General features: G+C 45.1%; 1 protein-coding gene across 4 annotated transcripts in view; it reads left to right on the top strand.

The window, feature by feature from the left end:
* LOC144479406 (DNA-binding protein RFX2-like) overlaps positions 1–23,258 on the top strand; it is a 135,282-nt gene that overhangs the window by 43,750 nt on the left and 68,274 nt on the right. For all 4 annotated transcript variants that reach the window (XM_078198042.1, XM_078198039.1, XM_078198040.1 and 1 more), the window contains one exon: positions 18,996–19,272. In XM_078198042.1, coding sequence (XP_078054168.1) covers positions 18,996–19,272 — 277 coding nt within the window. The remainder of the gene's footprint in view (positions 1–18,995; positions 19,273–23,258) is intronic.

Raw genomic sequence — 23,258 nt, 5'->3', positions numbered from 1 at the left:
GCCAGCAGCTCTTAGATGAAAAAATCTAAGGATGGTGAGAGGTTCAAAGATTCCAGAGGGAGAAAAGTTCCATTGTGCAGGGTGGTGTTCATCCAGTTTTTAGCACTTAGTTTCATCGTCCTGGTGAATTGTCACTGGAATTGTTGATGGCCTGCTCAAGTTTTCCCAAGTCAGATACCCAAAACTGAACACCGTATTCCTGACCAGGATTCTGTATGATTGCAATGATGTTTTACATGTCACCTGAACCACTGATCCCCGGTTTAGTGCCCCACCTGAATGCTGCTTCTCACCAGTATATATCATCTATACTTGTTCAGTGTTGGCATAAGATTTCAACTCAGAATCGTCTAACTCGAATATTACCAACTGGGCCAAGATAACGTGTGCATCATCTTGCATCAACTGATAGGGGTATGGAGGGTTGATGATGAATGAAAGGTGGTACAAAGAACCTGACATGGACGAGGTTGGGGTTGAAAATTGACTTGATATTATAATCAGAATCCTAAAATGAATATGTTCAAGGCAATCAAAGAAGCAGCAACACGGTCCAGTTATTAATTCTTCAGATGGCAAAATCAGTCACACCCCAGAACAATGGAACTAAAACATTTGATTCAGGAACCATTTCTGCATTGTGGTTTCTGATTGGTCCTTTTATTATTTTTCATTCTAGCAACAGTAAATGACTTGCAGCCTCTGATTACCCCACCGCCCTACAGCAGTATGTGCTGCTGAATACAAAGGCAGAGATTGTCCCCTCCTGGGCTCAGCAGTCTGAGATTTGTACCTTTCTTTCATTTTAATGTTGTCAAAAATCACAAGTTGAGAATTGAAGTGGAAAATCTGAGTCAAAAGTTATCAGTGACTAAATATACCTTTTCAACAGTTTAGGAGAAAAAGAATTATGGATTGTACATTGCATTTTTCAATTCCTGTGTGTGTAGGTCCTTTTACACTTCCTTGACTTCCATGTTGCAGGTTACCCACGTAAAACCCAATATCCTCCTGAATTTTCACTTGCTCTAATGCCCTAAATAATTTCTATGTTCAGAACAATGAAGATGACTGTTCTTGTTACAAGTTAATGCCTATATTTCATTGGATCTTTGTTTTGAAAGGCAGCAGTATTAATATTATACTTGATTTTGTTTCAAATTTGGGCCTGATAGTCTAATTATTCTCCTGGGTTCAAAGTAATCAACAGGCCCCATAAATGGACCTGGCATTCCTTACAGTCAGAACTTGCCTTTCCTGTTGAATAGCTCATCATATGATAGTGAGCCAAGTATTGTGACCCTTGTGTGTTACTGTAGGCTGTAATCTTGCAAATGTTTGATCTGTCTTCTGTGTAGATTGGTACTGTGTCCCTAGTGAGATGAAGCCAACATTTAACTACCAATCTGTTAATTTCATATGTAATAAACAATCATAACTTTCAATTCAAATATTCCTCAACAATGCACACTAATTGACAAACTAAATTCTCTTTAATCCATGAATGTAATTCCTGAAATTATTCTGTTCTGAATTTGAACATGAGAACTGGAATTGTGTGACTCTGATCTGTAACACCACTTTTTTCCACTGGTTTGTTTTTAACTACAGACTTGTCTTGACAGAAGGCAAGAAGCCTGACCTTTGACTTGCTCCAATCTGTCAGGGATTGGCTGGTTCAGCTGTCAATCAAACAGTTACCAGCCACCTTGGTGTGGGCTCCCTGGCTCTGGCTGGCTGATGTCCATCGGCTCTGTCATGAATAATTCTGGTAAAGGGGTTTGCTGACTCTCCATCTGGGCAATATATTACATGACCTTCCATGCTTTGCCTCGATTCGGCAAGGCATACCTGAGTCTATTGGACCTCTGTCTCAGAATTCAGCCTCCAAACGAAGCACCCTTTTTAAATTGGACTGGATTGAAATCTGAGCTATTCTGCCTTTACTCAGATGTTCAGTTATGATTGGCTGGTTTCACTTCTTCAATCCCTATGACTTGCATTATCTATGCTTCCCTCAATGGAGAGTCTAATCCCTGATGACCAATCTGCTGCTGCTCTACGCACCTTCTGTGTTTGGAAACAACAGATGGAGACTTCTGCCTGAAATCCCATTCCGCGCAACCCTCGGGTGGGAGAAACCCTGCACCCAGTATCAATTGAATTCATAAGACTGTCCCATTTCTACGTTACCCTGAACTAATTTCTGAATGAAACCTTTTTCACTGCTTATGAGCCATCACTGAATTCAAGAAACCAGTTAAATCAATGTGCCCAGTGTGAAGGATTGTTTCCATTGGCAAGACCATACTTTCCATCATGCAAGACACGACCAGTACTTTGTGTAATCTTGAAGCTAGTGACTTATCAGCTTCTCAGTACATACAGTATTACTTGCCCATTAGTCTGGAGTTAGTGTAAGACCATCTGGCGCAAGCTACTGCTAAAGGTTAGCTTTCTTAAATAATCAAGCAGCAACAGGTAACTGAATCAGTTTTCTGTTAAGTGTTACAAAATATGCTCTCTTGATTTCCTGGTTTCTGTAGTGTATGCATTTACTTTGACAAGTTGTCAATTTGAGAAGCTCTTCCATTGCATCTGTTTCTTAATTGATTGCAGGGCTTTTGCCTCCAGTGGTCTACCTCAGTACCATGTGAAGAACTTCCATCAAGTTTAAATACTTGTCTTAATTGCAAGTAATTTTTTCCACATCATTGACTATGTCCCTGGAGCGTAGGACGCTTTAGGGGTGATCTTATAGAGGTCTATAAAATAATGAGGGGCATAGATCAGCTAGATAGTCAATATCTTTTCCCAAAGGTAGGGAAGTCTAAAACTAGAGGGCGTAGGTTTAAGGGGAGAGATACAAAACTGTCCAGGGGGGCAATGTTTTCATACGGGGTGGTGAGAGTGTCTGGAACAAGATGCCAGAGGTAGTGATAGAGGCGGGTACAATTTTATATTTTAAAAAGCATTTACAGTTACGTGGGTAAGATAGAGGTATATGGGCCGAATGTGAGCAACTGGGACTAACTCAGTGGCTAAAAACTGGGGGGCATGGACAAGTTGGGCCAAAGTGCCTGTTTCCATGCTGTAAACGTCTAAGATTCTATGTTTTGCACCTCTAAGATTGCCTCGTTGTGCAATTGCTTTCAAGCACGTTTTCCCAATATTTCTTCACAACTCAGACTGTTGGCAAAAGGTATTAGCCCTGTGGATTTTCTGTACTACCTCCCATGTTTGAATGTCTCTTTTGTGTTTCAGTGGCCAAATAAGACACCATGTTGTGTAGTCTGACTGGAGCACTGCTGTTTGATCTCTACTTTTCTTTTGGCCATATAGTTTAACATTATTGCCTTGGCTGATGGCCGGTTTCTCTCTCTCTCTCTCTCTCTCCATTTAGATGGACATGTTAATGATCATGTCCAGTAAGACTCCAAAGTTTCTTTAAGTTGCATCTTTTGCTTTTTTGTTGCTGTGCATGGTGTGTACTATATCTGTATTTTTCCTTCCTTATCTGCAGTGTTTTACAATAATCTACATAAAGCTTCATTTACCATTGTTCTGCTCAGTCAGTTATTTTGTCCAACTCGTTCTGAAATTTAAATGCCTTGCTATTATTCTACTGTCCATCTAGCTCCGTATTGTCCACACGTTTGACCAAATTGGATTGTTACAGGGACCCACAGCAGTGACATTAATTGGGGGCAGCCATCCCCCAGCTTTAATCCCTGGGAACCTAACTTGCTACTTCTAGGTGTTAGCTGTGGCTCAGTGGTAGCATTTTTCTGAGTCAGAAGGACATGGCTTCAAGCCCCATGCCAAAGAATTGTATACCTAATACTGACACTGCAGTAATGAGGGCAAGTTGCCCTATCAGAAGTTGTGCAGTTTGGCTGAGGAGTTAAAGCAGGTCCTATCTGCCCTTGGGTGCCTGTGAAAGATAGCATATCAATTATTCATTGAGCAACACCACCAAAATACCTTGTCATGGAAACACGTAACCTGGTCAGGTACCTTGGGACTTTGGTGTATACATGGGCTGTTTTGTTTCCTTTACATTATAACAGCAGCTACACTTTAAAGATACTTTGGCTACAAAACACTCGGACATCCTGAAGTAATGAAAAGCTCTGTATAAACATCTTGTATTTTATTAGTTATTTTGTTCCTTCCGTCTCCACCATCCTTTCCTGACATTCCTTGAATGGAAGAAAACCGGTATATATTAAGTCACTTTATCATCTAGTTCCAAGATTTTCCCTGAATCACTATAGCTGTAGGTGGCACGGTGGCATAGTGATTAGCACTGCTGCCTCACAGCGACAGGGACCTGGGTTCAATTCCCGGCTTGGGTCACTGTCTGAGTGGAGTCTGCACATTCTCCCCATGTCTGCGTGGGTTTCCTCCAGCAGTCTGGAAGATGTGCTGGTTAGGTGCATTGGCAATGCTAAAATTCTCCCTCAGTGTACCCAAACAGGTGCCGGAGTGTGACCACTAGGAGATTTTCACAGTAACTTCATTGCAGTGTTAATGTAAGCCTACTTGTGACACTAATGAATAAACTTAAGCTTTTGAGTTTAACTGAGCCTTTTGTTTGAAAATACCTTTTGGATGTCCAGCATGAAGTAGAAGGGTTCCCTAAATTCCACTTGTGATATCAGTCCCTCAAAGAAATGACAATTATTTAGGAAAATAAGAACATAAATAGGAGGAGGAGTAGACCATTGAACCCCTCTAGAAAGCTTCACATGTCAATCGATCATGGTTGATCTCTACTTTCCTGCCTTCCCTCATGACCTTTGACTCATTTGTCCATTGAAAACTCTTGGTTATCACTACACAACTCCTGAGTAACTTGTCACTGATTCTGTTACTTTATTCTTGCTTCACTTATGTGTAATGTAGTCTTTTGCCTTTTTGTCTGTTTCATTTGGCTTATTTGAATGTTAGCCCATTTCAAATCTACGGATTGGTTCCTAGTTTCCGATGGCTCCACTATAATGAGCATCGCCTGATAAATCTCTTCCAGCCTCTTGGCTCACTGCAATAAACTTTGGGCTTCATTTAATTCAGCAATTCATTTTGCCTGGATTATCTGTTTGGGGAGGGAATGTTAGTGTGGATATATTGAGGTAGTGTTGTGAAGTTGAGTTTGTGAAGTTGGAATTTAATGTTGGTAAAGATATTTTTTTTTTAAAAATTCTAAAAAGGCTAGAGGGGTTAGGGTGGCCCCTTTAAAAGCTGGTGTTTTTGTCAATGCTTGGAGGTTTAAAATGCACAGTATATATGGATTCCAAGCTGAAACATTTTATCAAAGGCCAGGCCACAGGGTTGCCTCGGTAACAGGCTTCAGGCATTTGAATATTTTTGAATTCAGCCTATCAATTTAAAGCAGACACTCAGATACCAAGAATCTATTTCATTTGAATTTGGTGTTGACAACATCAGACCAATCCTATTGTAGAAAAATCGATAGGTCACCGCAGGTATATGAGTCCAAGGGGGTTAAAACAGAAGATAGCAACTGCCACCTCAAGTCTTGAGAGGGAGAGCAGCAGCTCTCAACCCTGTTAGCTTTATATGTGTCTTAAGAGTATGCATCATCTAACTAGCGAAAGGTACCAAACCAGCAAGAACTTACAGACCGAGAAATCAACCGAAAAACTCCAGAAGGTTCCGAAAAACACAACCTGGTTGTATATTTTTTGTGATTAAATTCTATTTTTTTTGTTAATAAATGGGCTTTGTTTATTTGAACAGCATTCCATTAGAATCTTATTTTATTTGACATGTTACTTGTTAAAGTTCCCTGTTAAATAAATTAAGTGTTCATGTTAAAGTGAGTGTCAGGTATTTCTGTTAGTTACCCACTAAACGTTACTGAAGAATAGTCCACGCCTTCCCCTGCACTTAACGGATTACGAGGGGGATTCAGCATAACTTCTCAAAAGGGGGTCAACCTCTGCATTGTAACAGTAATAATCATTGAAGCATATTTATGTTTTGTGCCTATCCTCTGACCCAATCTGTATTTATTATGGCTTCATTTTTTCTCACTGCCCTCTCTAGGAAAGCACAAGATAAAATTTTCACAAGGTTTACCTCAGCATCTATGAGGTTTTCCTAAATCTGGCTGCCACCCCGATCACCCTTCTAATTAATATCCTCCAGATGTTTTTAGCTTTTCCCCAATAAATTCCTTTTCTGTTCTGTAGAATTTTAGATGTAATTTTACTTTTTTCGATATTCCAGTTGCCCCCTCCTTGTATATTCAGTTTATGATGTGATTACGTATTTATCTCCCATGCTCAGAATTATGACTTGTCCTCTGCCAGAGTGTTGTTAAACAACCTTACCATGGGCCTTTTATACGCAACTTTTCTTCAAACCAATCATCCTGTGGTGAGGAATTGCATCGTGAATGTTTGATATTGAACAATTTAGCATTGTGTTCCAGCATGGCCAACTGGAACCAGCCAGGTCCCAGAATGGAAATCATGCTCTCACTGCTGTATAACTGACAGCAACAATGAGCTTTCTTACAAATTCTTTCACAGGATGTGGGCATCACCGACTAGGTTAATATTTGTTGCCCATCCCCAGTTTTCCTTCAGAAGGTTGTGATGAGCCACTATCTCGAACCGCTGCAGTCCATGTGATGTAGGTATACCCACAGTGCTGTTAGGGGGGGGGTGCAGGGGGGAGAGCTCCAGGATTTTGACCCAGCAACAGTGAAGGTACATCAATATATTTCCAAGTCAGGATGGTGTGTGACTTGTAGGGGAACTCGCATTTGCTGTTCTTATGTGCCTGTTGCCCTTGTCCTTCTAGGTGGCAGAGGTCATGTGTTTGGAAGGTGCTGCCGAAGGAGTCTTGGCAAGTCGGTAGACACAACTGACACTGCATCAGTGGTGATGTGTAATGGTGATGGTGGTGGTTAGGGGTGGGGATGGGGGCGGGGAGGAGACTGAATGAATGTTGAAGGTAGTGGAAAGGGTACCAGTCAAGGGGGCTGTTTTGTCCTGCATGGTATTAAACTTCGAGTGTGGTTGGAGTTGCACACATTTGGGCAAGTGGGGAATATTCCATCACATTCCTGACTTGTGTCTTGTTGATAGTGGACAGGTTTTAGGGGGTCAGGAGAGTTACCACAGGATTCTCAACATCTCACCTGTTCTTGTCGCTGCAGTAATTATATGGCTAGTCCAATTCAATTTCCGATTAATGGTAACCCTTAGTATATTGATGGTGGGGTATTCAGTGATGGTAATGTTATTGAATGTCATGGGGAGATGGTCAGCTGAGCCCAAGGAAACCTGCAACCTTAGTGTGTAGAGAGCTGGGTTGCAAACGATTATGCTTTTCACATATCACAGGAGAAATTACCAGCTTAATCAGCCATCAATGCAGTGAGAAACTGGAGAATTGAGATGGCCTTGGGTTAGGGTTAGTTTTCGTAATTGGCTACATTTACGTCTTTCAAATATCTGGGGATATATAATTAATTGGTCAATGCGCTGTCTAATCAAGTCATTTATAGGACTTCAGGAAGACCCAGAGAAAGGATGGACAACATATTTAGAAGTGTACCCAATTACAACTTTCACGACAGTGAGGCACCAGGGTGCAATCCGCACAAATGTAGGATGATTAGCAAGCGAGGGGGAAAGAGTATGATGGGAGCTGATTTGGAAGTGTTTTGATTTGAGTGGTCCAAGATGGAAATTACCGAGCCCTAAGCCATGCTGCTTGAACTTACCAATGATACAACCAACCCCATTTGCAGCCCTTCCCATAGCTATTTAGAACATAGAACAGTACAGGCCCTTCGGCCCTCGATGTTGTGCCGAGCTTTGTCCGAAACCAAGATCAAGCTATCCCACTCCCTATCATTCTGGTGTGCTGAATGATCTCGCTGTTCCTCCACATCCTCAGAACCCTGTTGTTGACCCTGTAATCTGCATTCAAATACCAAAATGAATCATCTTGCACTTATCAGTGTTAAACTCCATCTGCCATTTTTCAGCCCAGCTCTGCATCCTATCAATGTCTCTTTGCAGCCTACAACAGCCCTCCACCTCATCCATTACTCCACCAATCTTGGTGTCATCAGCAAATTTACTGATCCACCCTTCAGCCCCCTCCAAGTCATTGATTAAAAATCACAAATAGCAGAGGACCCAGCACTGATCCCTGTGGTACACCGCTGGTAACTGGTCTCCAGTCTGAAAATTTTCCATCCACCACCACCCTCTGTCTTCTATGAGATATGATGTGGAGATGCCGGCGTTGGACTGGGGTAAACACAGTAAGAAGTTTAACAACACCAGGTTAAAGTCCAACAGGTTTATTTGGTAGCAAAAGCCACACAAGCTTTCGGAGCTGCAAGCCCCTTCTTCAGGTGAGATGGAGTTTAACCCTGATAAGTGCGAGGTGATTCATTTTGGGAGGACAAATTTGAATGCGGATTACAGGGTCAACGGCAGGGTTCTGAGGAATGTGGAGGAACAGAGAAATCTTGGGGTTCATATCCACAGATCTCTGAAGGTTGCCACTCAAGTGGATAGAGCAGTGAAGAAGGCCTATAGTGTGTTAGCGTTTATTAACAGGGGGTTTGAGTTTAAGAGCCGTGGGGTTATGCTGCAACTGTACAGGACCTTGGTGAGACCACATTTGGAATATTGTGTGCAGTTCTGGTCACTTCACTATAAGAAGGATGTGGAAGCATTGGAGAGAGTGCAGAGGAGATTTACCGGGATGCTGCCTGGTTTGGAGGATAGGTTTCATGAGGAAAGGTTGAGGGAGCTCGGGCTTTTCTCTTTAGAGCGGAGGAGGCTGAGAGGCGACTTAATAGAGGTTTATAAGATGATGAGGGGGATAGATAGAGTGGACGTTCAGAGACTATTTCCTCGGGTGAATGTAGCTGTTACTAGGGAGCATAACTATAAGGTTCATAGTGGGAGATATCGGCGGGATGTCTGAGGTAGGTTCTTTACTCAGAGAGTGGTTGGGGTGTGGAATGGACTGCCTGCTGTGATAGTGGAGTCGGACACTTCAGGAACTTTCAAGCGGTTATTTAGATAGGCACATGGAGCACACCAGAATGATGGAGTGGGATAGCTTGATCTTGGTTTCGGACAAAGCTCGGCACAACATCGAGGGCCGAAGGGCCTGTACTGTTCTATGTTCTATGCTTCAGCCTTCAGGCATGTTCAGTTGCATCACTGGCCCAGATCGACTGGTATCCAGATTGTTGGGAGACTAGTTGCATGACCTATGATGCATACCGGTCTCCACGGGAAGTGCCCAGGAAGTTTCAATTTCTGACGGGCAACTTCCCTGCTCCCCACAACTTCCATGAATGTCTGAGTCAGACTTCAAACAGTTCCAATTTACTTACCTGAGTAGTTATCCAGGAAATGTAAAACCTAATCTAACTCCTGGGTAAGTACAGAGCTGGCTCTCCAATCACTCAACATTGGCCACCACTCCACACCACCTCCCCCTCGACCCCTCCTGCCACCCTACCCATTTACACTTGCCATACAACTACTAGTGCCATAAAAAGGAGGCATGTTTTGTCTTCCCTAATGCCACAGTGCTGCAATGGGGTTCCTCGATAGAGACTTGTGTTCCATATTTCTGGAGAAGCTGAAGGATTCTAGCGGAATGGCAGTCCAAATATGATTGCTGCTTCCTGACTTTTATTAAAAATCATCATTTTCAAAACATGTCAACAATGTCAAACACTCTTTTAAACATGGATTGAACCCAAATCTGGAGATACGAAGCACTATAATTTCAATAGGATCTTGCCATTTGTATTTCAGTCCATGACAAGTTAGTTACATGGTCCATTTACCAATGGATGTGATGTAGATTTTCACCTGAATCCTCCTTAACTTCAAAATATGCTGAGGTAAAATTTAAGAATTGTGTATTGCATGATAAAACCTAGTTAACAAAGACACCTATGTCAGTCAGACTCCTGTTTATTGACTACAGCTCAGCCTTCAACACCATTATTCCTACGAGACTCATCTCCAAACTTCATGGCCTGGGGTTCGGCTCCTCCCTCTGCGACTGGTTCCTGAGCTTCCTAACCTGCAGACCGCAGGCAATAAGGATAGGCCATAACACCTCCTCCATGATCATCCTCAACACCAGTGCCCCACAAGGCTGTGTCCTTAACCCCTTACTATACTCCTTATACACCTATGCTGTGTGGCCAAATTCCATTTGAACTCCATTTTCAGGTTTGCTGATGACACCACCATTGTGGGTCGGATCTCAAACAATGACGAGATAAAGTACAGGAAAGAGAGAGAATCTGGTGAACCTGTGCAATGACAATCTCTCCCTCAATGTCAACAAAATGAAAGTGTGTGTCATTGACTTCAGTAAGCATAGTCGAGGACATGCCCCTGTCTACATCACGGGACGAAGTAGATATGGTTGAGAGCTTCAAGTTTTTGGGTGTCCAGATCACCAACAACCTGTCCTGGTCCCTCCACGCCGATGCTATAGTTAAGAAAGCCCACCAACGCCTCTACTTTCTCAGGAGACTAAGGAAATTTGGCATGTCCACTACGACACTCTCCAACCTTTACAGATGCACCATAGAAAGCATTCTTTCTATTTGTATCACAGCTTGGTATGGCTCCTGCTCTGTCCAAGACTGCAAGAAACTACAAAGGGTTGTGAACGAAGCCCAGTACATCACTCAAACCAGCCTCCCATCCATTGACACTGCTCGCTGCCTCGGAAAAGCAGCCAGCATAATTAAGGACCCCACGCACTTCCATCGGAAAAAAGATACAAAAGTCTGAGGTCACGTACCAACCAATTCGAACAGCTTCTTCCCTGCTGCCATTAGACTTTTGAATGGACTTACCCCTAAGTTGATCTTTCTCTACACCCGAGCTATGACTGTAACACTCCATTCTGCACCCTCTCGTTTCCTTCTCTATGAACAGTATGTTTTGTCTGTGTAGCATGCAAGAAACAATACTTCTCTCTGTATACCAATAAATGTGACAATAAATCAAATCAAAAACAATTAAACTTATTGAATTGCTGTGTGGTTTGTAGAGCCTTCATTAAAGTTTCGCTCTCAAAGTCCAAGCTGATCTTAAAGGTTTGGGCTTTGCCTATATTTTAAATCACATTATTACTTAGGGCGGCATGGTGGCACAGTGATTGGCACAGTGATTAGCACTGTTGCATCACAGCTCCAGGGACCTGGGTTCGATTCCCAACGTGCGTCACTGTCTATGTGGGGTTTGCACATTCTCCCTGTGTCTGCGTGAGTTTCCTCCGGGTGCTCCGGTTTCCTCCCACAGTCCAAAAATGTGCGGGCTAGGTGCATTGGCCATGCTAAATTGCCCCTTAGTGTCTTGTAGGTTAGAGGGGTTAGCAGGATAAATATGTGGGGTTACGGGGATAAGGTTTGTTGTCAGTGCAGACTCGATGGGCTGAATGGCCTTCTTCTGCACTGTAGGATTTCTATGATCTGGACATTAATAACAGTTAAGGTAGAAGGTAGTTTCAGACCATCCTGTTCCAATTAAAGTGTTTCTGCTTTTACAAAGACCAAAGAAAGGAAAGAAAAAAGGGAAAGGACAGAGGAGAGGACCTAGTCGGTGATGCCCACATTCTGTGAAAGAATTTGTAAGAAAGCTCATTGTTGCTGTCAGTTATACAGCAGTGAGAGCATGATTTCCACTCTGGGACCTGGCTGGTTCCAGTTGGCCATGCTGGAACACAATGCTAAATATTCAATATCAAACATTCACGATGCAATTCCTCACCAGAGGATGATTGGTTTGAAGAAAAGTTGGGTATAAATTAACTCCCTTGCTTCAATAAATCAGTACCTATGTAACATATTATAATGAGTAAATTTTTAAAAATGTAAGCATTCTAATGGCCACAGTCAGGGTAAAATGTCAGCAAGTACCTTTGTTCCTGATGTTTCAGCAGTGGCGCTGTAATAAAGCTGCCACTGTTGACCGTGATCACTGAATACAGTGCTAGTATTACTAGAGTAGAGATTTCCTCATGCATTTGCAAGCTCCTGCCACTAAATGGTGCTGTGTTCTCTGTTCCCACCAATTTTTCCAAATGCTTTCCGAAAATAAATAGTTGCTTTCCTCCAAAATAACGGTTTAAATAGGAACTGGGATCAGAGCAGAGTGAGTGGGACCGATAGGTTAGCTCTTTCAAAGAATGTTAACTCTTATTGTGTTGTAATACTGTATGAAGCAGAACTTAAGTAACATAATTAAATTTAATAAGTTGCCTTTCATGTCATCTTATGCCTTCATGTTTAAGTTATGACTTTGAAGCCTCATCCACTCTCAAATGTGTAGGTTGAAATATTTTTGCAGAGAGCTGGACTGCTGTTAGCTGAATTTAGATTGTGCAGTATGCTCCAGTCGCTGTGCTGCATCATACCTCCAAAAGCTGGATTTTGGGATTTCTTCTTTGGCCTCCAAACAACTTCGGTTCAGTAAAAGCAAAACACTGCAAATGTATGAGAAATGAAGACAAAATGCTGGGAAAACTCAGCAGGTCTGGCAGCATCTGTGGAGAGAGAAACAATGCAGTGCTCTGTCTCCCAGTACAACAATGCATTGCTGGATGAGTTCTTATGGGGCACTTTGTTAGTGCTGTTGGGTGGATTTAAAGTAACTGCAGTGGTGTGGGACCCACAAGGACAAATTGGAGAGGAACACCAGGGTACACAAAGAACAGTACAGCACAGGAAACAGGCCCTTCAGCCCTCCAAGTACAAAATACTGGGAGGGACAGAAAGCAATAGTATGGAGAATAGTAAGTTAATAAGCGATGTCAGAGTAAGTGAGAAAGTAACAACATCTTAATCAGGGATACTGTGCATGTACAGTGAATGCACAGAGCGTAGTCAGGATTGGAGAGTCCACAGATTGACATGTGGAATTATGATGTTGTGGTGATAACAGATCTGGCTCAAGGAAAGGCAGGACTGGGTGTTAAATATTCCTGGGTACAAGGTGTTCAGAAAAGATAGGAAAGGAAGGAAAGGGGGAGTGGGGTGGTCGAGGAGGGCATTGCACTCCTGGAGAAAGAGGGTGTCCCAGAGGGTCAAGGACAGAATCTATTAGGTTTGAGCTAAGGAACAAAAAAGGTGCAATTACATCACTCGGTATAGTCTATAGATTGCCAACTAGTGAGAAGGATGTGGAGGAACAAATCTGCAGGGAAATCACAGAGAAATGCAAATGTTAGAGTAGTTTTAATGGGGGTCTTTATTGACCCAAATGTGGTCTGGGACAGTGGGAGTGTAAAGGGCGGAGAAAGTTCCTAGATTGTGTTCAGGAAAATTTTCTTCAGCAGCCTGTGTCCAGTCCAACAAGAAAGGATGCACTGTTGGACCTAGTTCTTGGAAATGAAGTGGGCCAAATAGATCAATTGTTAGTGGGGAACATTTAGGAAACAGTGATCATTGTATTGTGAGGTTTAAGATGATATTAGAACAGGATAATAGACAATCCAGAGTAAAAATGATTAACTGGGGAAGAGCCGACTTCAATGGGTCAAGAATGGAGCTGGGCCAGTTAGACTGGGATGAAAGGTTGGCGGGAAAAACTGTAGCTGAACAATTGGCGATTATCAAAATAGACATGGCCCAGTCAAGGTATATTCCCTTAAAAGGGAAAGAGAGGACAAACAAATCCAGAATTCCCTGGATGAAAAAGGAGATAGGAATTAATAAAGGAAGTAAAAGTGTACTTATGACAGGTGTCAGGTAGAAAATACAGCTGGGAATCAAGAAAAACACAGGAGGTTCAGAGGGGAGGTGAAAAAGCCCATTGGAGAAGCAAAGAGGGATTATCTGAGAAGAAATCTTAGAAACCCTACAGCACAGAAAGAGGCCATTCGGCCCATCGAGTCTGCACCGACCACAATCCCACCCAGGCCCTACCCCCATATCCCCACATATTTACCCATTAATCCCTCTAACCTACACATCCCAGGACACGAAGGGCAATTTTAGCATAGCCAATCAACCTAACCGCACATCTTTGGACTGTGGGAGGAAACCGGAGCACCCGGAGGAAACCCACGCAGACACGAGGAGAATGTGCAAACTCCACACAGACAGTGACCCGAGCCAGGAATCGAACCCGGGACCCTGGAGCTGTGAAGCAGCAGTGCTAACCACTGTGCTACCGTGCCGCCCTATTATGAGAAAAGGCTGGCAGCCAACAAAGGGGAAACCCAAATTCTTCTATAGGCACATAATTAGTAAAAGGCTGGTAAAAGGAGGAATAGGACCGATTAGGGACCTAAAAGGGAATTTACACAGGGAGGCTAAAAGCATAGCTGAGGAACTAAATGAATACTTTGCATCCATCTTTATCAATGATGCAGATACTGCCCAGACCATGGCAACAGATGAGAAAACTCTCTCCCTAGAAGGGTTCAAAATAGATAAGGAGGAAGTGTTGAATAGACTGTTGGTACTGAAAGTTAACAAGTCACTGGAACCAGATGAGATGCATCGAGGCTATTGAAGGAAGTGAGGATGGAAACTGCAGGGGTGCTGGCCATACTCTTCCAGTCTTCTCTAGACTCAGGGAAGGTGTCAGAGGAAAGGAGAATTGTAAATATTGCATCCTTGTTCAAAAAAGGTTGTAAGGATAACCCCATTAATTACAGGGCAGCCAGTTAAACATCAGTGGTGAGCAAGCTTCCAGAAACAAATTTCAGGATATAATTCGTCACATGGAAAAATGTGGGTTGATTACGAAGAGGCAGCATGGATTTCTAAAGGGAAAATTGTGTTTAACTAACTTGCTGGAGCTTTTTGAGGAGGTAACAGAAAGGGTCAATGCAAATAATGCTGTTGTGGTGGTGTACATGGACTTCCAGAAGGTATTTGATATAGTGCCACACAACAGACTTATGAGAAAAGTTATAGCTCACGGTATAAAAGGGATAATAGCAATATGGATACAAAATTGGCTGAATGATAGGAAGCAGAGAGTAACGATCAATGGATATTTTTTGGGCTGGAGGATGGTTTTTAGTGGAGTTCCCCAGGGGTTGGCATTGGGACCCTTGCTTTTCCTGATATATATTAATGATCGAGATCTTGGTGTGCAGGGGACAATTTCAAAGCTTGTGGATGACACAAAACTTGGAAGTAAACTAAACTGTGAGGAGGACAGTGTAGAACTTCAAAAGGACATAGACAAGATTATGGAGTGGGCAGATAGGTGGCAGATAAAGTTCAATGTGAAGAAGTGTGAGGTGATGCATTTTGGTGGGAAGAACATGGAGACACAAATAAAGGGTAAAATTCATAAAGAGGGTGCAGCAGCAGAGGGATCTGGGTGTCTATGTGCAGAGATCATTGAAGGTGGCAGGCCAGGTGGAGAGAGCAGTCAGTAAAGCACGAAGTATTCTGGGCTTTATTAACAGAATACAAGAGCAAGGAGGTCGTGCTGAACTTGTACAAGATACTAGTTAGACCCCAGCTGGAACGTTCTGTCCAATTCAGGGTGCCACACTATAGGAAGGATGTGAACCCTTTGGAGAGAGTGTAGAAGAGGTTTACAAGAGTGGTTCCAGGAATGAGGAACTTCAGTATGAGGGTAGATTGGAGAGGTTGGGGCTGTTCTCCTGGGAGAGAAAAAAGCGATTAGGAGATTTGATAGAGATGCTCAAAATCATGAGGGGGCTGGACAAGGTAGATAGGGAGAAACTTAAAAGGATCAAGAATGAGAAGGCACAGATTTAAGGTGATTTATAAAAGAAGCAAATGTGATGTGAAAAAAACTTCTTCACACAGTGAATGGCTCGGATCTGGAATGCACTGCCTGGTGGAGGCAGGTTCTATTGAAGCATTCAAAAAAACATTGTTTCTATTCAAATAATCATCTAACATGCAATCATCTAATGTGCAGAGGTACGGGGAAAAGACAAGGGAATGGCACTAAGTCATGATGCTCATTTGGAGAGCTAGTACAGGCAAGATGGGCTGAATGGCCACCTCCTGCACTATAAAAATTCTGATTTTTCGCATCATTCCCAATACAGGGCAATTGCCCAAAGGAAGTTTGAACTTACTGGACAATGACCATGCAATCCTTAGCTGGGAAGATCTGGGGAAGGGGTACCCCCTGGATATACTGCCCTGGAGCTCAGACGTTACAGCCCAAAGTGTGTATTCGTTTAACATGCATTGGTAATTGATCAGTGCCTCATGTCCATTGCATTGGATAGTCTTATAAACTTGTCAGGGGCTTGGCAGTCTGTCCTCTTCACCTATGAACAGAGGCTAATAAGGAAATAAAAACACAATCTTGCTGAAAAGAGAGACATGAGCCAGAGTTTTACCGTCTTTCCTGCCCCGGAATCGGGGCAAGAGAGACTTACAGAACAGAATTCTCCGTTGGTCTCGGGTGGGATTTGCGAAACTCACCTGAGCGAGGTCGGAAAATCCCGCCCATGTTGTTGAAGCTTTTCGTCGTACACTCATCAGGGCAAATACAGGAATGTCAAATTTCAAACAATCTCAACCAGGAGAAAATGGTGCTGATTTGTTGGCAAGATGATCTGATTAATGAGGCTTTGCAATGGAGAAAGTAGCGGGAAATTAAAGGCTCCTCAAGTTCCTGGATAACTCAGAAAATGATGTGGAGATGCCGGCGTTGGACTGGGGTGAACACAGTAAGAAGTCTCACAACACCAGGTTAAAGTCCAACAGGTTTATTTGGTAGCAAATACCATAAGCTTTCGGAGCACTGCTCCTTCGTCAGATGGAGTGGAAATGTGCTCTCAAACAGTGCAAACAGACAAAATCAAGTTGCAGAATACTGATTAGAATGCGAATCCTACAACCAGCCAGGTCTTAGAGGTACAGACAATGTGGGTGGAGGGAACATTAAACACAGGTTAAAGAGATGTGTATTGTCTCCAGACAGAACAGCTAGTGAGATTCTACAAGCCCAGGAGGCAAGCTGTGGGGGTTACTGATAATGTGACATAAATCCAACAACCCTGCCACAGCAACCTCTGTAAGACATATCATCGACACGGATGCCATCATCTCACGTGAGAACACCATCTACCAGGTACACGGTACCTACTCTTGCAACTCGGCCAACATTGTCTACCTGATACGCTGCAGGAAAGGATGTCCCGAGGCATGGTACATTGGGGAAACCATGCAGACGCTACGACAATGGATGAATGAACACCGCTCGACAATCACCAGGCAAGACTGTTCTCTTCCTGTGGGGGAGCACTTCAGCAGTCACGGGCATTCAGCCTTGGATCTTCAGGTAAGCGTTCTCCAAGGCAGCCTTCACGACACACGACAGCGCAGAGTCGCTGAGCAGAAACTGATAGCCAAGTTCCGCACACATGAGGACGGCCTAAACTGGGATGTTTGATTTATGTCACATTATCAGTAACCCCCACAGCTTGCCTCCTGGGCTTGCAGAATCTCACTAGCTGTTCTGTCTGGAGACAATACACATCTCTTTAACCTGTGTTCAATGTTCCCTCCACCCACATTGTCTGTACCTTTAAGACCTGGCTGTAGGATTCGCATTCTAATCAGTATTCTGCAACTTGATTTTGTCTGTTTGCACTGTTTGAGAGCACATTTCCACTCCATCTGACGAAGGAGCAGTGCTCCGAAAGCTTATGGTATTTGCTACCAAATAAACCTGTTGGACTTTAACCTGGTGTTGTGAGACTTCTTACGACTAACTCAGAAAAGACAGACTAAGACTTGAACATATTCCTTTTGTTTGCGGAGAATGGGTCCTTGTGTTTGAATCTATGCCATTTCTAACCAGTGATGATCTTAAATTGGTTGTTAGTGTCGTTATTAGTACACTCAGGATTGTTTGGCAACTGCTGCCCAATTGTGGAATCACATCTAAATAGCAGACAGTTAGTTTTGGTTTTGCAAACAAGGACTGTTTGGGTAAATTCTATACGTTGTCTGTACCCAGTCTGTTCATTGAGAACAACCAAAGGAACATGTGGTTTCATTCGGTTAGTCAATATGTTGGCACATCCAATCTGTGTACCTGACTGGCACCGAAATTCATGTGTTATGTTTCCCAATTGTGTGTTGGACAGAATGTCTTTTTGGATTGACAGCAGCATGCTGTAGGTGGAAAATTAGCACTTGCACAGCCACTGACTGCATTGTAGCAGCAGGAAACAGCTTGCTTAACCTGCTCACATTTTTGACATACTTTTAAGTGGAAACACAGAACCAGGCTCATTGGATAAACCATTGGACAGAAGAGAAAATCTAAACCAAGATCTTATAAACATACCAATTAGAAGCAGGAGTAGGCCATTCAGCCCCTCGAGCCTGCTCTGACATTCAACAAGTTCATAGCTTATCTGATTGTGAGCCTCAACTCCTCTTTCCTGTGTATCTCCTACACCCTTCACTCTCTTGTCAACTAAGAACCTATGTAACTCGACCTTAAAAAGATTCAATGATCCAGCCCCCACTTCTCTCTGGAGAAGAGCTCCACAGACCAGTGACCCTCTGAGAGAAAATGTTTCTCCTCATCTCCCTCTTGAAGAGCGCTTATTTTAAAAATGTTTTTACTGGTTGTAGTCTCTTCCCTAGAGAAAACATCCTCTCAGCATCAATTCTGTCAAGTCCCCGCAGGTTCTTGTATACTTAAATAAGTTAATCTCTCATTCTTCCAAACTCTAATGGATACAGGCCCAACTGAGCACTCAGTGTTTTAGACATCATCCCATATTTGGTTAGAGACATATCCCTTTCTCTCCTAAGGAATGTGATTATTCCTGCTTTGTATGTCCCATGATAGGGATACTCTAAGATATCATCATTCATTGCTTTCCAATAGTGCCACTGATTGAACACACATCCCAGACCCAGTGCTCCTCTCCTGCTCACAGTAGGTTTTCTAAATTCTGCTTTGTTTTCTGTTCTTTTCCAGACGTGCAGCATACTCTTACCCAGAAACACAACTCTATGCACAGAATCCTGGAGCCTCGTACTTTGAGTCGCCGGGAAATGCAGTCCAAGTGACCACAGTGGTATCGTCACCCACCGTGGTGCCGTCTCACAGTATGGTGGGAACTGTTGGGATTGCAATGGAAGTAGGAGGTGGTCAGATCATCTCGAGTAGTGGTGGAACTTATCTCATCCACGGAGGGACAATGGACAACTCCAGACATCCACTCTCTCACGCCACACGTCCATCACCCGGAACTGTGAGGAAATTAACTTTGTTCAAGTGACCATGAATCGCTTTGTACTTCTCTCCCATTGTCCCACTTTAGCCAGGAAAGACGGATGTGGGGACCAGGCTGCTGATTCAACTCCTCCACCCCGGGTACTGATTAAACCCAGCCACCCGGGTACTGATTAAACCCAGCCACCCGGGTACTGATTAAACCCAGCCTCCCGGGTACTGACTAAACCCAGCCTCCCGGGTACTGATTAAACCCAGCCTCCCGGGTACTGATTAAACCCAGCCCGGGTACTGACGAAACCCAGCCTCCCGGGTACTGATTAAACCCAGCCTCCCGGGTACTGATTAAACCCAGCCCGGGTACTGACTAAACCCAGCCTCCCGGGTACTGATTAAACCCAGCCCGGGTACTGATTAAACCCAGCCACCTGGGTACTGATTAAACCCAGCCAACCGGGTACTGATTAAACCCAGCGTCCTGGGTACTGATTAAACCCAGCCCGGGTACTGATTAAACCCAGCCCGGGTACTGATTAAACCGAGCCTCCCGGGTACTGATTAAAGCCAGCCCGGGTACTGATTAAACCCAGCCCGGGTACTGATTAAACCCAGCCACCCGGGTACTGATTAAACCCAGCCACCCGGGTACTGATTATACCCAGCTTCCCGGGTACTGATTGAACCCAGCCTCCCGGGTACTGATTAAACCCAGCCACCCGGGTACTGATGATACCCAGCTTCCCGGGTACTGATTAAACCCAGCCCGGGTACTGATTAAACCCAGCCTCCCGGGTACTGATTAAACCCAGCCCGGGTACTGATTAAACCCAGCCCGGGTACTGATTAAACCCAGCCCGGGTACTGATTAAACCCAGCGTCCCGGGTACTGATTAAACCCAGCCCGGGTACTGATTAAACCCAGCCCGGGTACTGATTAAACTCAACCCGGGTACTGATTAAACCCAGCCCGGGTACTGATTAAACCCAGCCTCCCGGGTACTGATTAAACCCAGCGTCCCGGGTACTGATTAAACCCAGCGTCCCGGGTACTGATTAAACCCAGCGTCCCGGGTACTGATTAAACCCAGCCCGGGTACTGATTAAACTGAGCCACCTGGGTACTGATTAAACCCAGCCACCCGGGCACTGATTAAAACCAGCCACCCGGGTACTGATTAAACCCAGCCACCCGGGTACTGATTAAACCCAGCCTCCCGGGTACTGATTAAACCCAGCCTCCCGGGTACTGATTAAACCCTGCCTCCCGGGTACTGATTAAACCCAGCCCGTGTACTGATTAAACCCAGCCACCCGGGTACTGCTTAAACTCAGCCTCCCGGGTACTGATTAAACCCAGCCCGTGTACTGATTAAACCCAGCCTCCCGGGTACTGATTAAATCCAGCCTACCGGGTAATGATTAAACCCAGCCTCCCTGGTACTGATTAAACCCAGCCCGGGTACTGATTAAACCCAGCCCGGGTACTGATTAAACCCAGCCCGGGTACTGATTAGACCCAGCCCGGGTACTGATTAAACCCAGCCCGGGTACTGATTAAACCCAGCCCGGGTACTGATTAAACCCAGCCTCCCGGGTGCTGATTAAACGCAGCCTCCCAGGTACTGATTAAACCCAGCCTCCCGGGTACTGATTAAACCCAGCCTCCCGGGTACTGATTAAACCCAGCCACCCGGGTACTGATTAAACCCAGCCCGGGTACTGATTAAACCCAGCCCGGGGACTGATTAAACCCAGCCTCCCTGGTACTAATTAAACCCAGCCCGGGTACTGATTAAACCCAGCCCGGGTACTGATTAAACCCAGCCTCCCGGGTACTGATTAAACCCAGCCCCCCGGGTACTGATTAAACCCAGCCACCCGGGTACTGATTAAACCCAGCCACCCGGGTACTGATTAAACCCAGCCTCCCGGGTACTGATTAAACCCAGCCCGTGTACTGATTAAACCCAGCCTCCCGGGTACTGATTAAACCCAGCCCGGGTACTGATTAAACCCAGCCCGGGGACTGATTAAACCCAGCCTCCCTGGTACTGATTAAACCCAGCCCGGGTACTGATTAAACCCAGCCCGGGTACTGATTAAACCCAGCCCGGGTACTGATTAAACCCAGCCACCCTGGTACTGATTAAACCCAGCCACCCGGGTACTGATTAAACCCAGCCCGGGTACTGATTAAACCCAGCCCGGGTACTGATTAAACCCAGCCACCCGGGCACTGATTAAACCCAGCCTCCCGGGTAATGATTAAACCCAGCCCGGGTACTGATTAAACCCAGCCACCCGGGTACTGATTAAACCCACCACGCGGGTACTGATTAAACCCAGCCCGGGTACTGATTAAACCCAGCCTCCCGGGTAATGATGAAACCCAGCCCGGGTACTGATTAAACCCAGCCCGGGTACTGATTAAACCCAGCCCGGGTACTGATTAAACCCAGCCACCCGGGTACTGATGAAACCCAGCCACCCGGGTAATGATTAAACCCAGCCCGGGTACTGATTAAACCCAGCCACCCGGGTACTGATTAAACCCAGCCCGGGTACTGATTAAACCAAGCTCGGGTACTGATTAAACCCAGCCCGGGTACTGATTAAACCCAGCCCGGGTACTGATTAAACCTAGCCACCCGGGTACTGATTAGCCTAGCCACCCGGGTACTGATTAAACCCAGCCTGGGTACTGATTAAACCCAGCCCGGGTACTGATTAAACCCAGCCCGGGGACTGATTAAACCCAGCCTCCCGGGTACTGATTAAACCCAGCCCGGGTACTGATTAAACCCAGCCCGGGTTCTGATTAAACCCAGCCCGGGTACTGATTAAACCCAGCCCGGGTACTGATTAAACCCAGCCTCCCGGGTACTGATTAAACCCAGCCTCCCGGCTACTGATTAAACCCAGCCTCCCGGGTACTGATAAAACCCAGCCACCTGGGTACTGATTAACCCCAGCCACCTGGGTACTGATTAAACCCAGCCTCCCGGGTACTGATTAAACCCAGCCACCCGGGTACTGATTAAACCCAGCCACCCGGGTACTGATTAAACCCATCCCGGCTACTGATTAAACCCAGCCTCCCGGGTACTGATAAAACCCAGCCACCTGGGTACTGATTAACCCCAGCCACCTGGGTACTGATTAAACCCAGCCTCCCGGGTACTGATTAAACCCAGCCTCCCGGGTACTGATTAACCCCAGCCACCCGAGTACTGATTAAACCCATCCCGGGTACTGATTAAACCCAGCCACCCGAGTACTGACTAAACCCAGCCACCAGGGTACTGATTAAACCCAGCCACCTGGGTACTGATTAAACCCAGCCTCCTGGGTACTGATTAAACCCAGCCCGGGTACTGCCTAAACCCAGCCTCCTGGGTACTGATTAAACCCAGCCACCTGGGTACTGATTAAACCCAGCCTCCTGGGTACTGATTAAACCCAGCCACCCGGGTACTGATTAAACCCAGCCCGGGTACTGATTAAACCCAGCCCGGGTACTGATTAAACCCAGCCTCCCGGGTACTGATTAAACCCAGCCACCCGGGCACTGATTAAACCCAGCCTCCCGGGTAATGATTAAACCCAGCCCGGGTACTGATTAAACCCAGCCACCCGGGTACTGATTAAACCCAGCCACCCGGGTACTGATTAAACCCAGCCACCCGGGTACTGATTAAACCCAGCCACCCGGGTACTGATTAAACCCAGCCCGGGTACTGATTAAACCCAGCCCGGGTACTGATTAAACCCAGCCCGGGTACTGATTAAACCCAGCCCGGGTACTGATTAAACCCAGCCACCCGGGTACTGATGAAACCCAGCCACCCGGGTACTGATGAAACCCAGCCTCCCGGGTACTGATGAAACCCAGCCACCCGGGTACTGATGAAACCCAGCCACCCGGGTACTGATTAAACCCAGCCTCCCGGGTAATGATTTAACCCAGCCACCTGGGTACTGATTAAACCCAGCCCGGGTACTGAT

The sequence above is a fragment of the Mustelus asterias genome, chromosome 26, assembly GCF_964213995.1.
Source record: "Mustelus asterias chromosome 26, sMusAst1.hap1.1, whole genome shotgun sequence".
Lineage (NCBI taxonomy): Eukaryota > Metazoa > Chordata > Chondrichthyes > Carcharhiniformes > Triakidae > Mustelus > Mustelus asterias.
The sequence above is the reverse complement of the archived record's forward strand: the minus strand, read 5'-3'. Positions and strand labels throughout refer to the sequence as shown.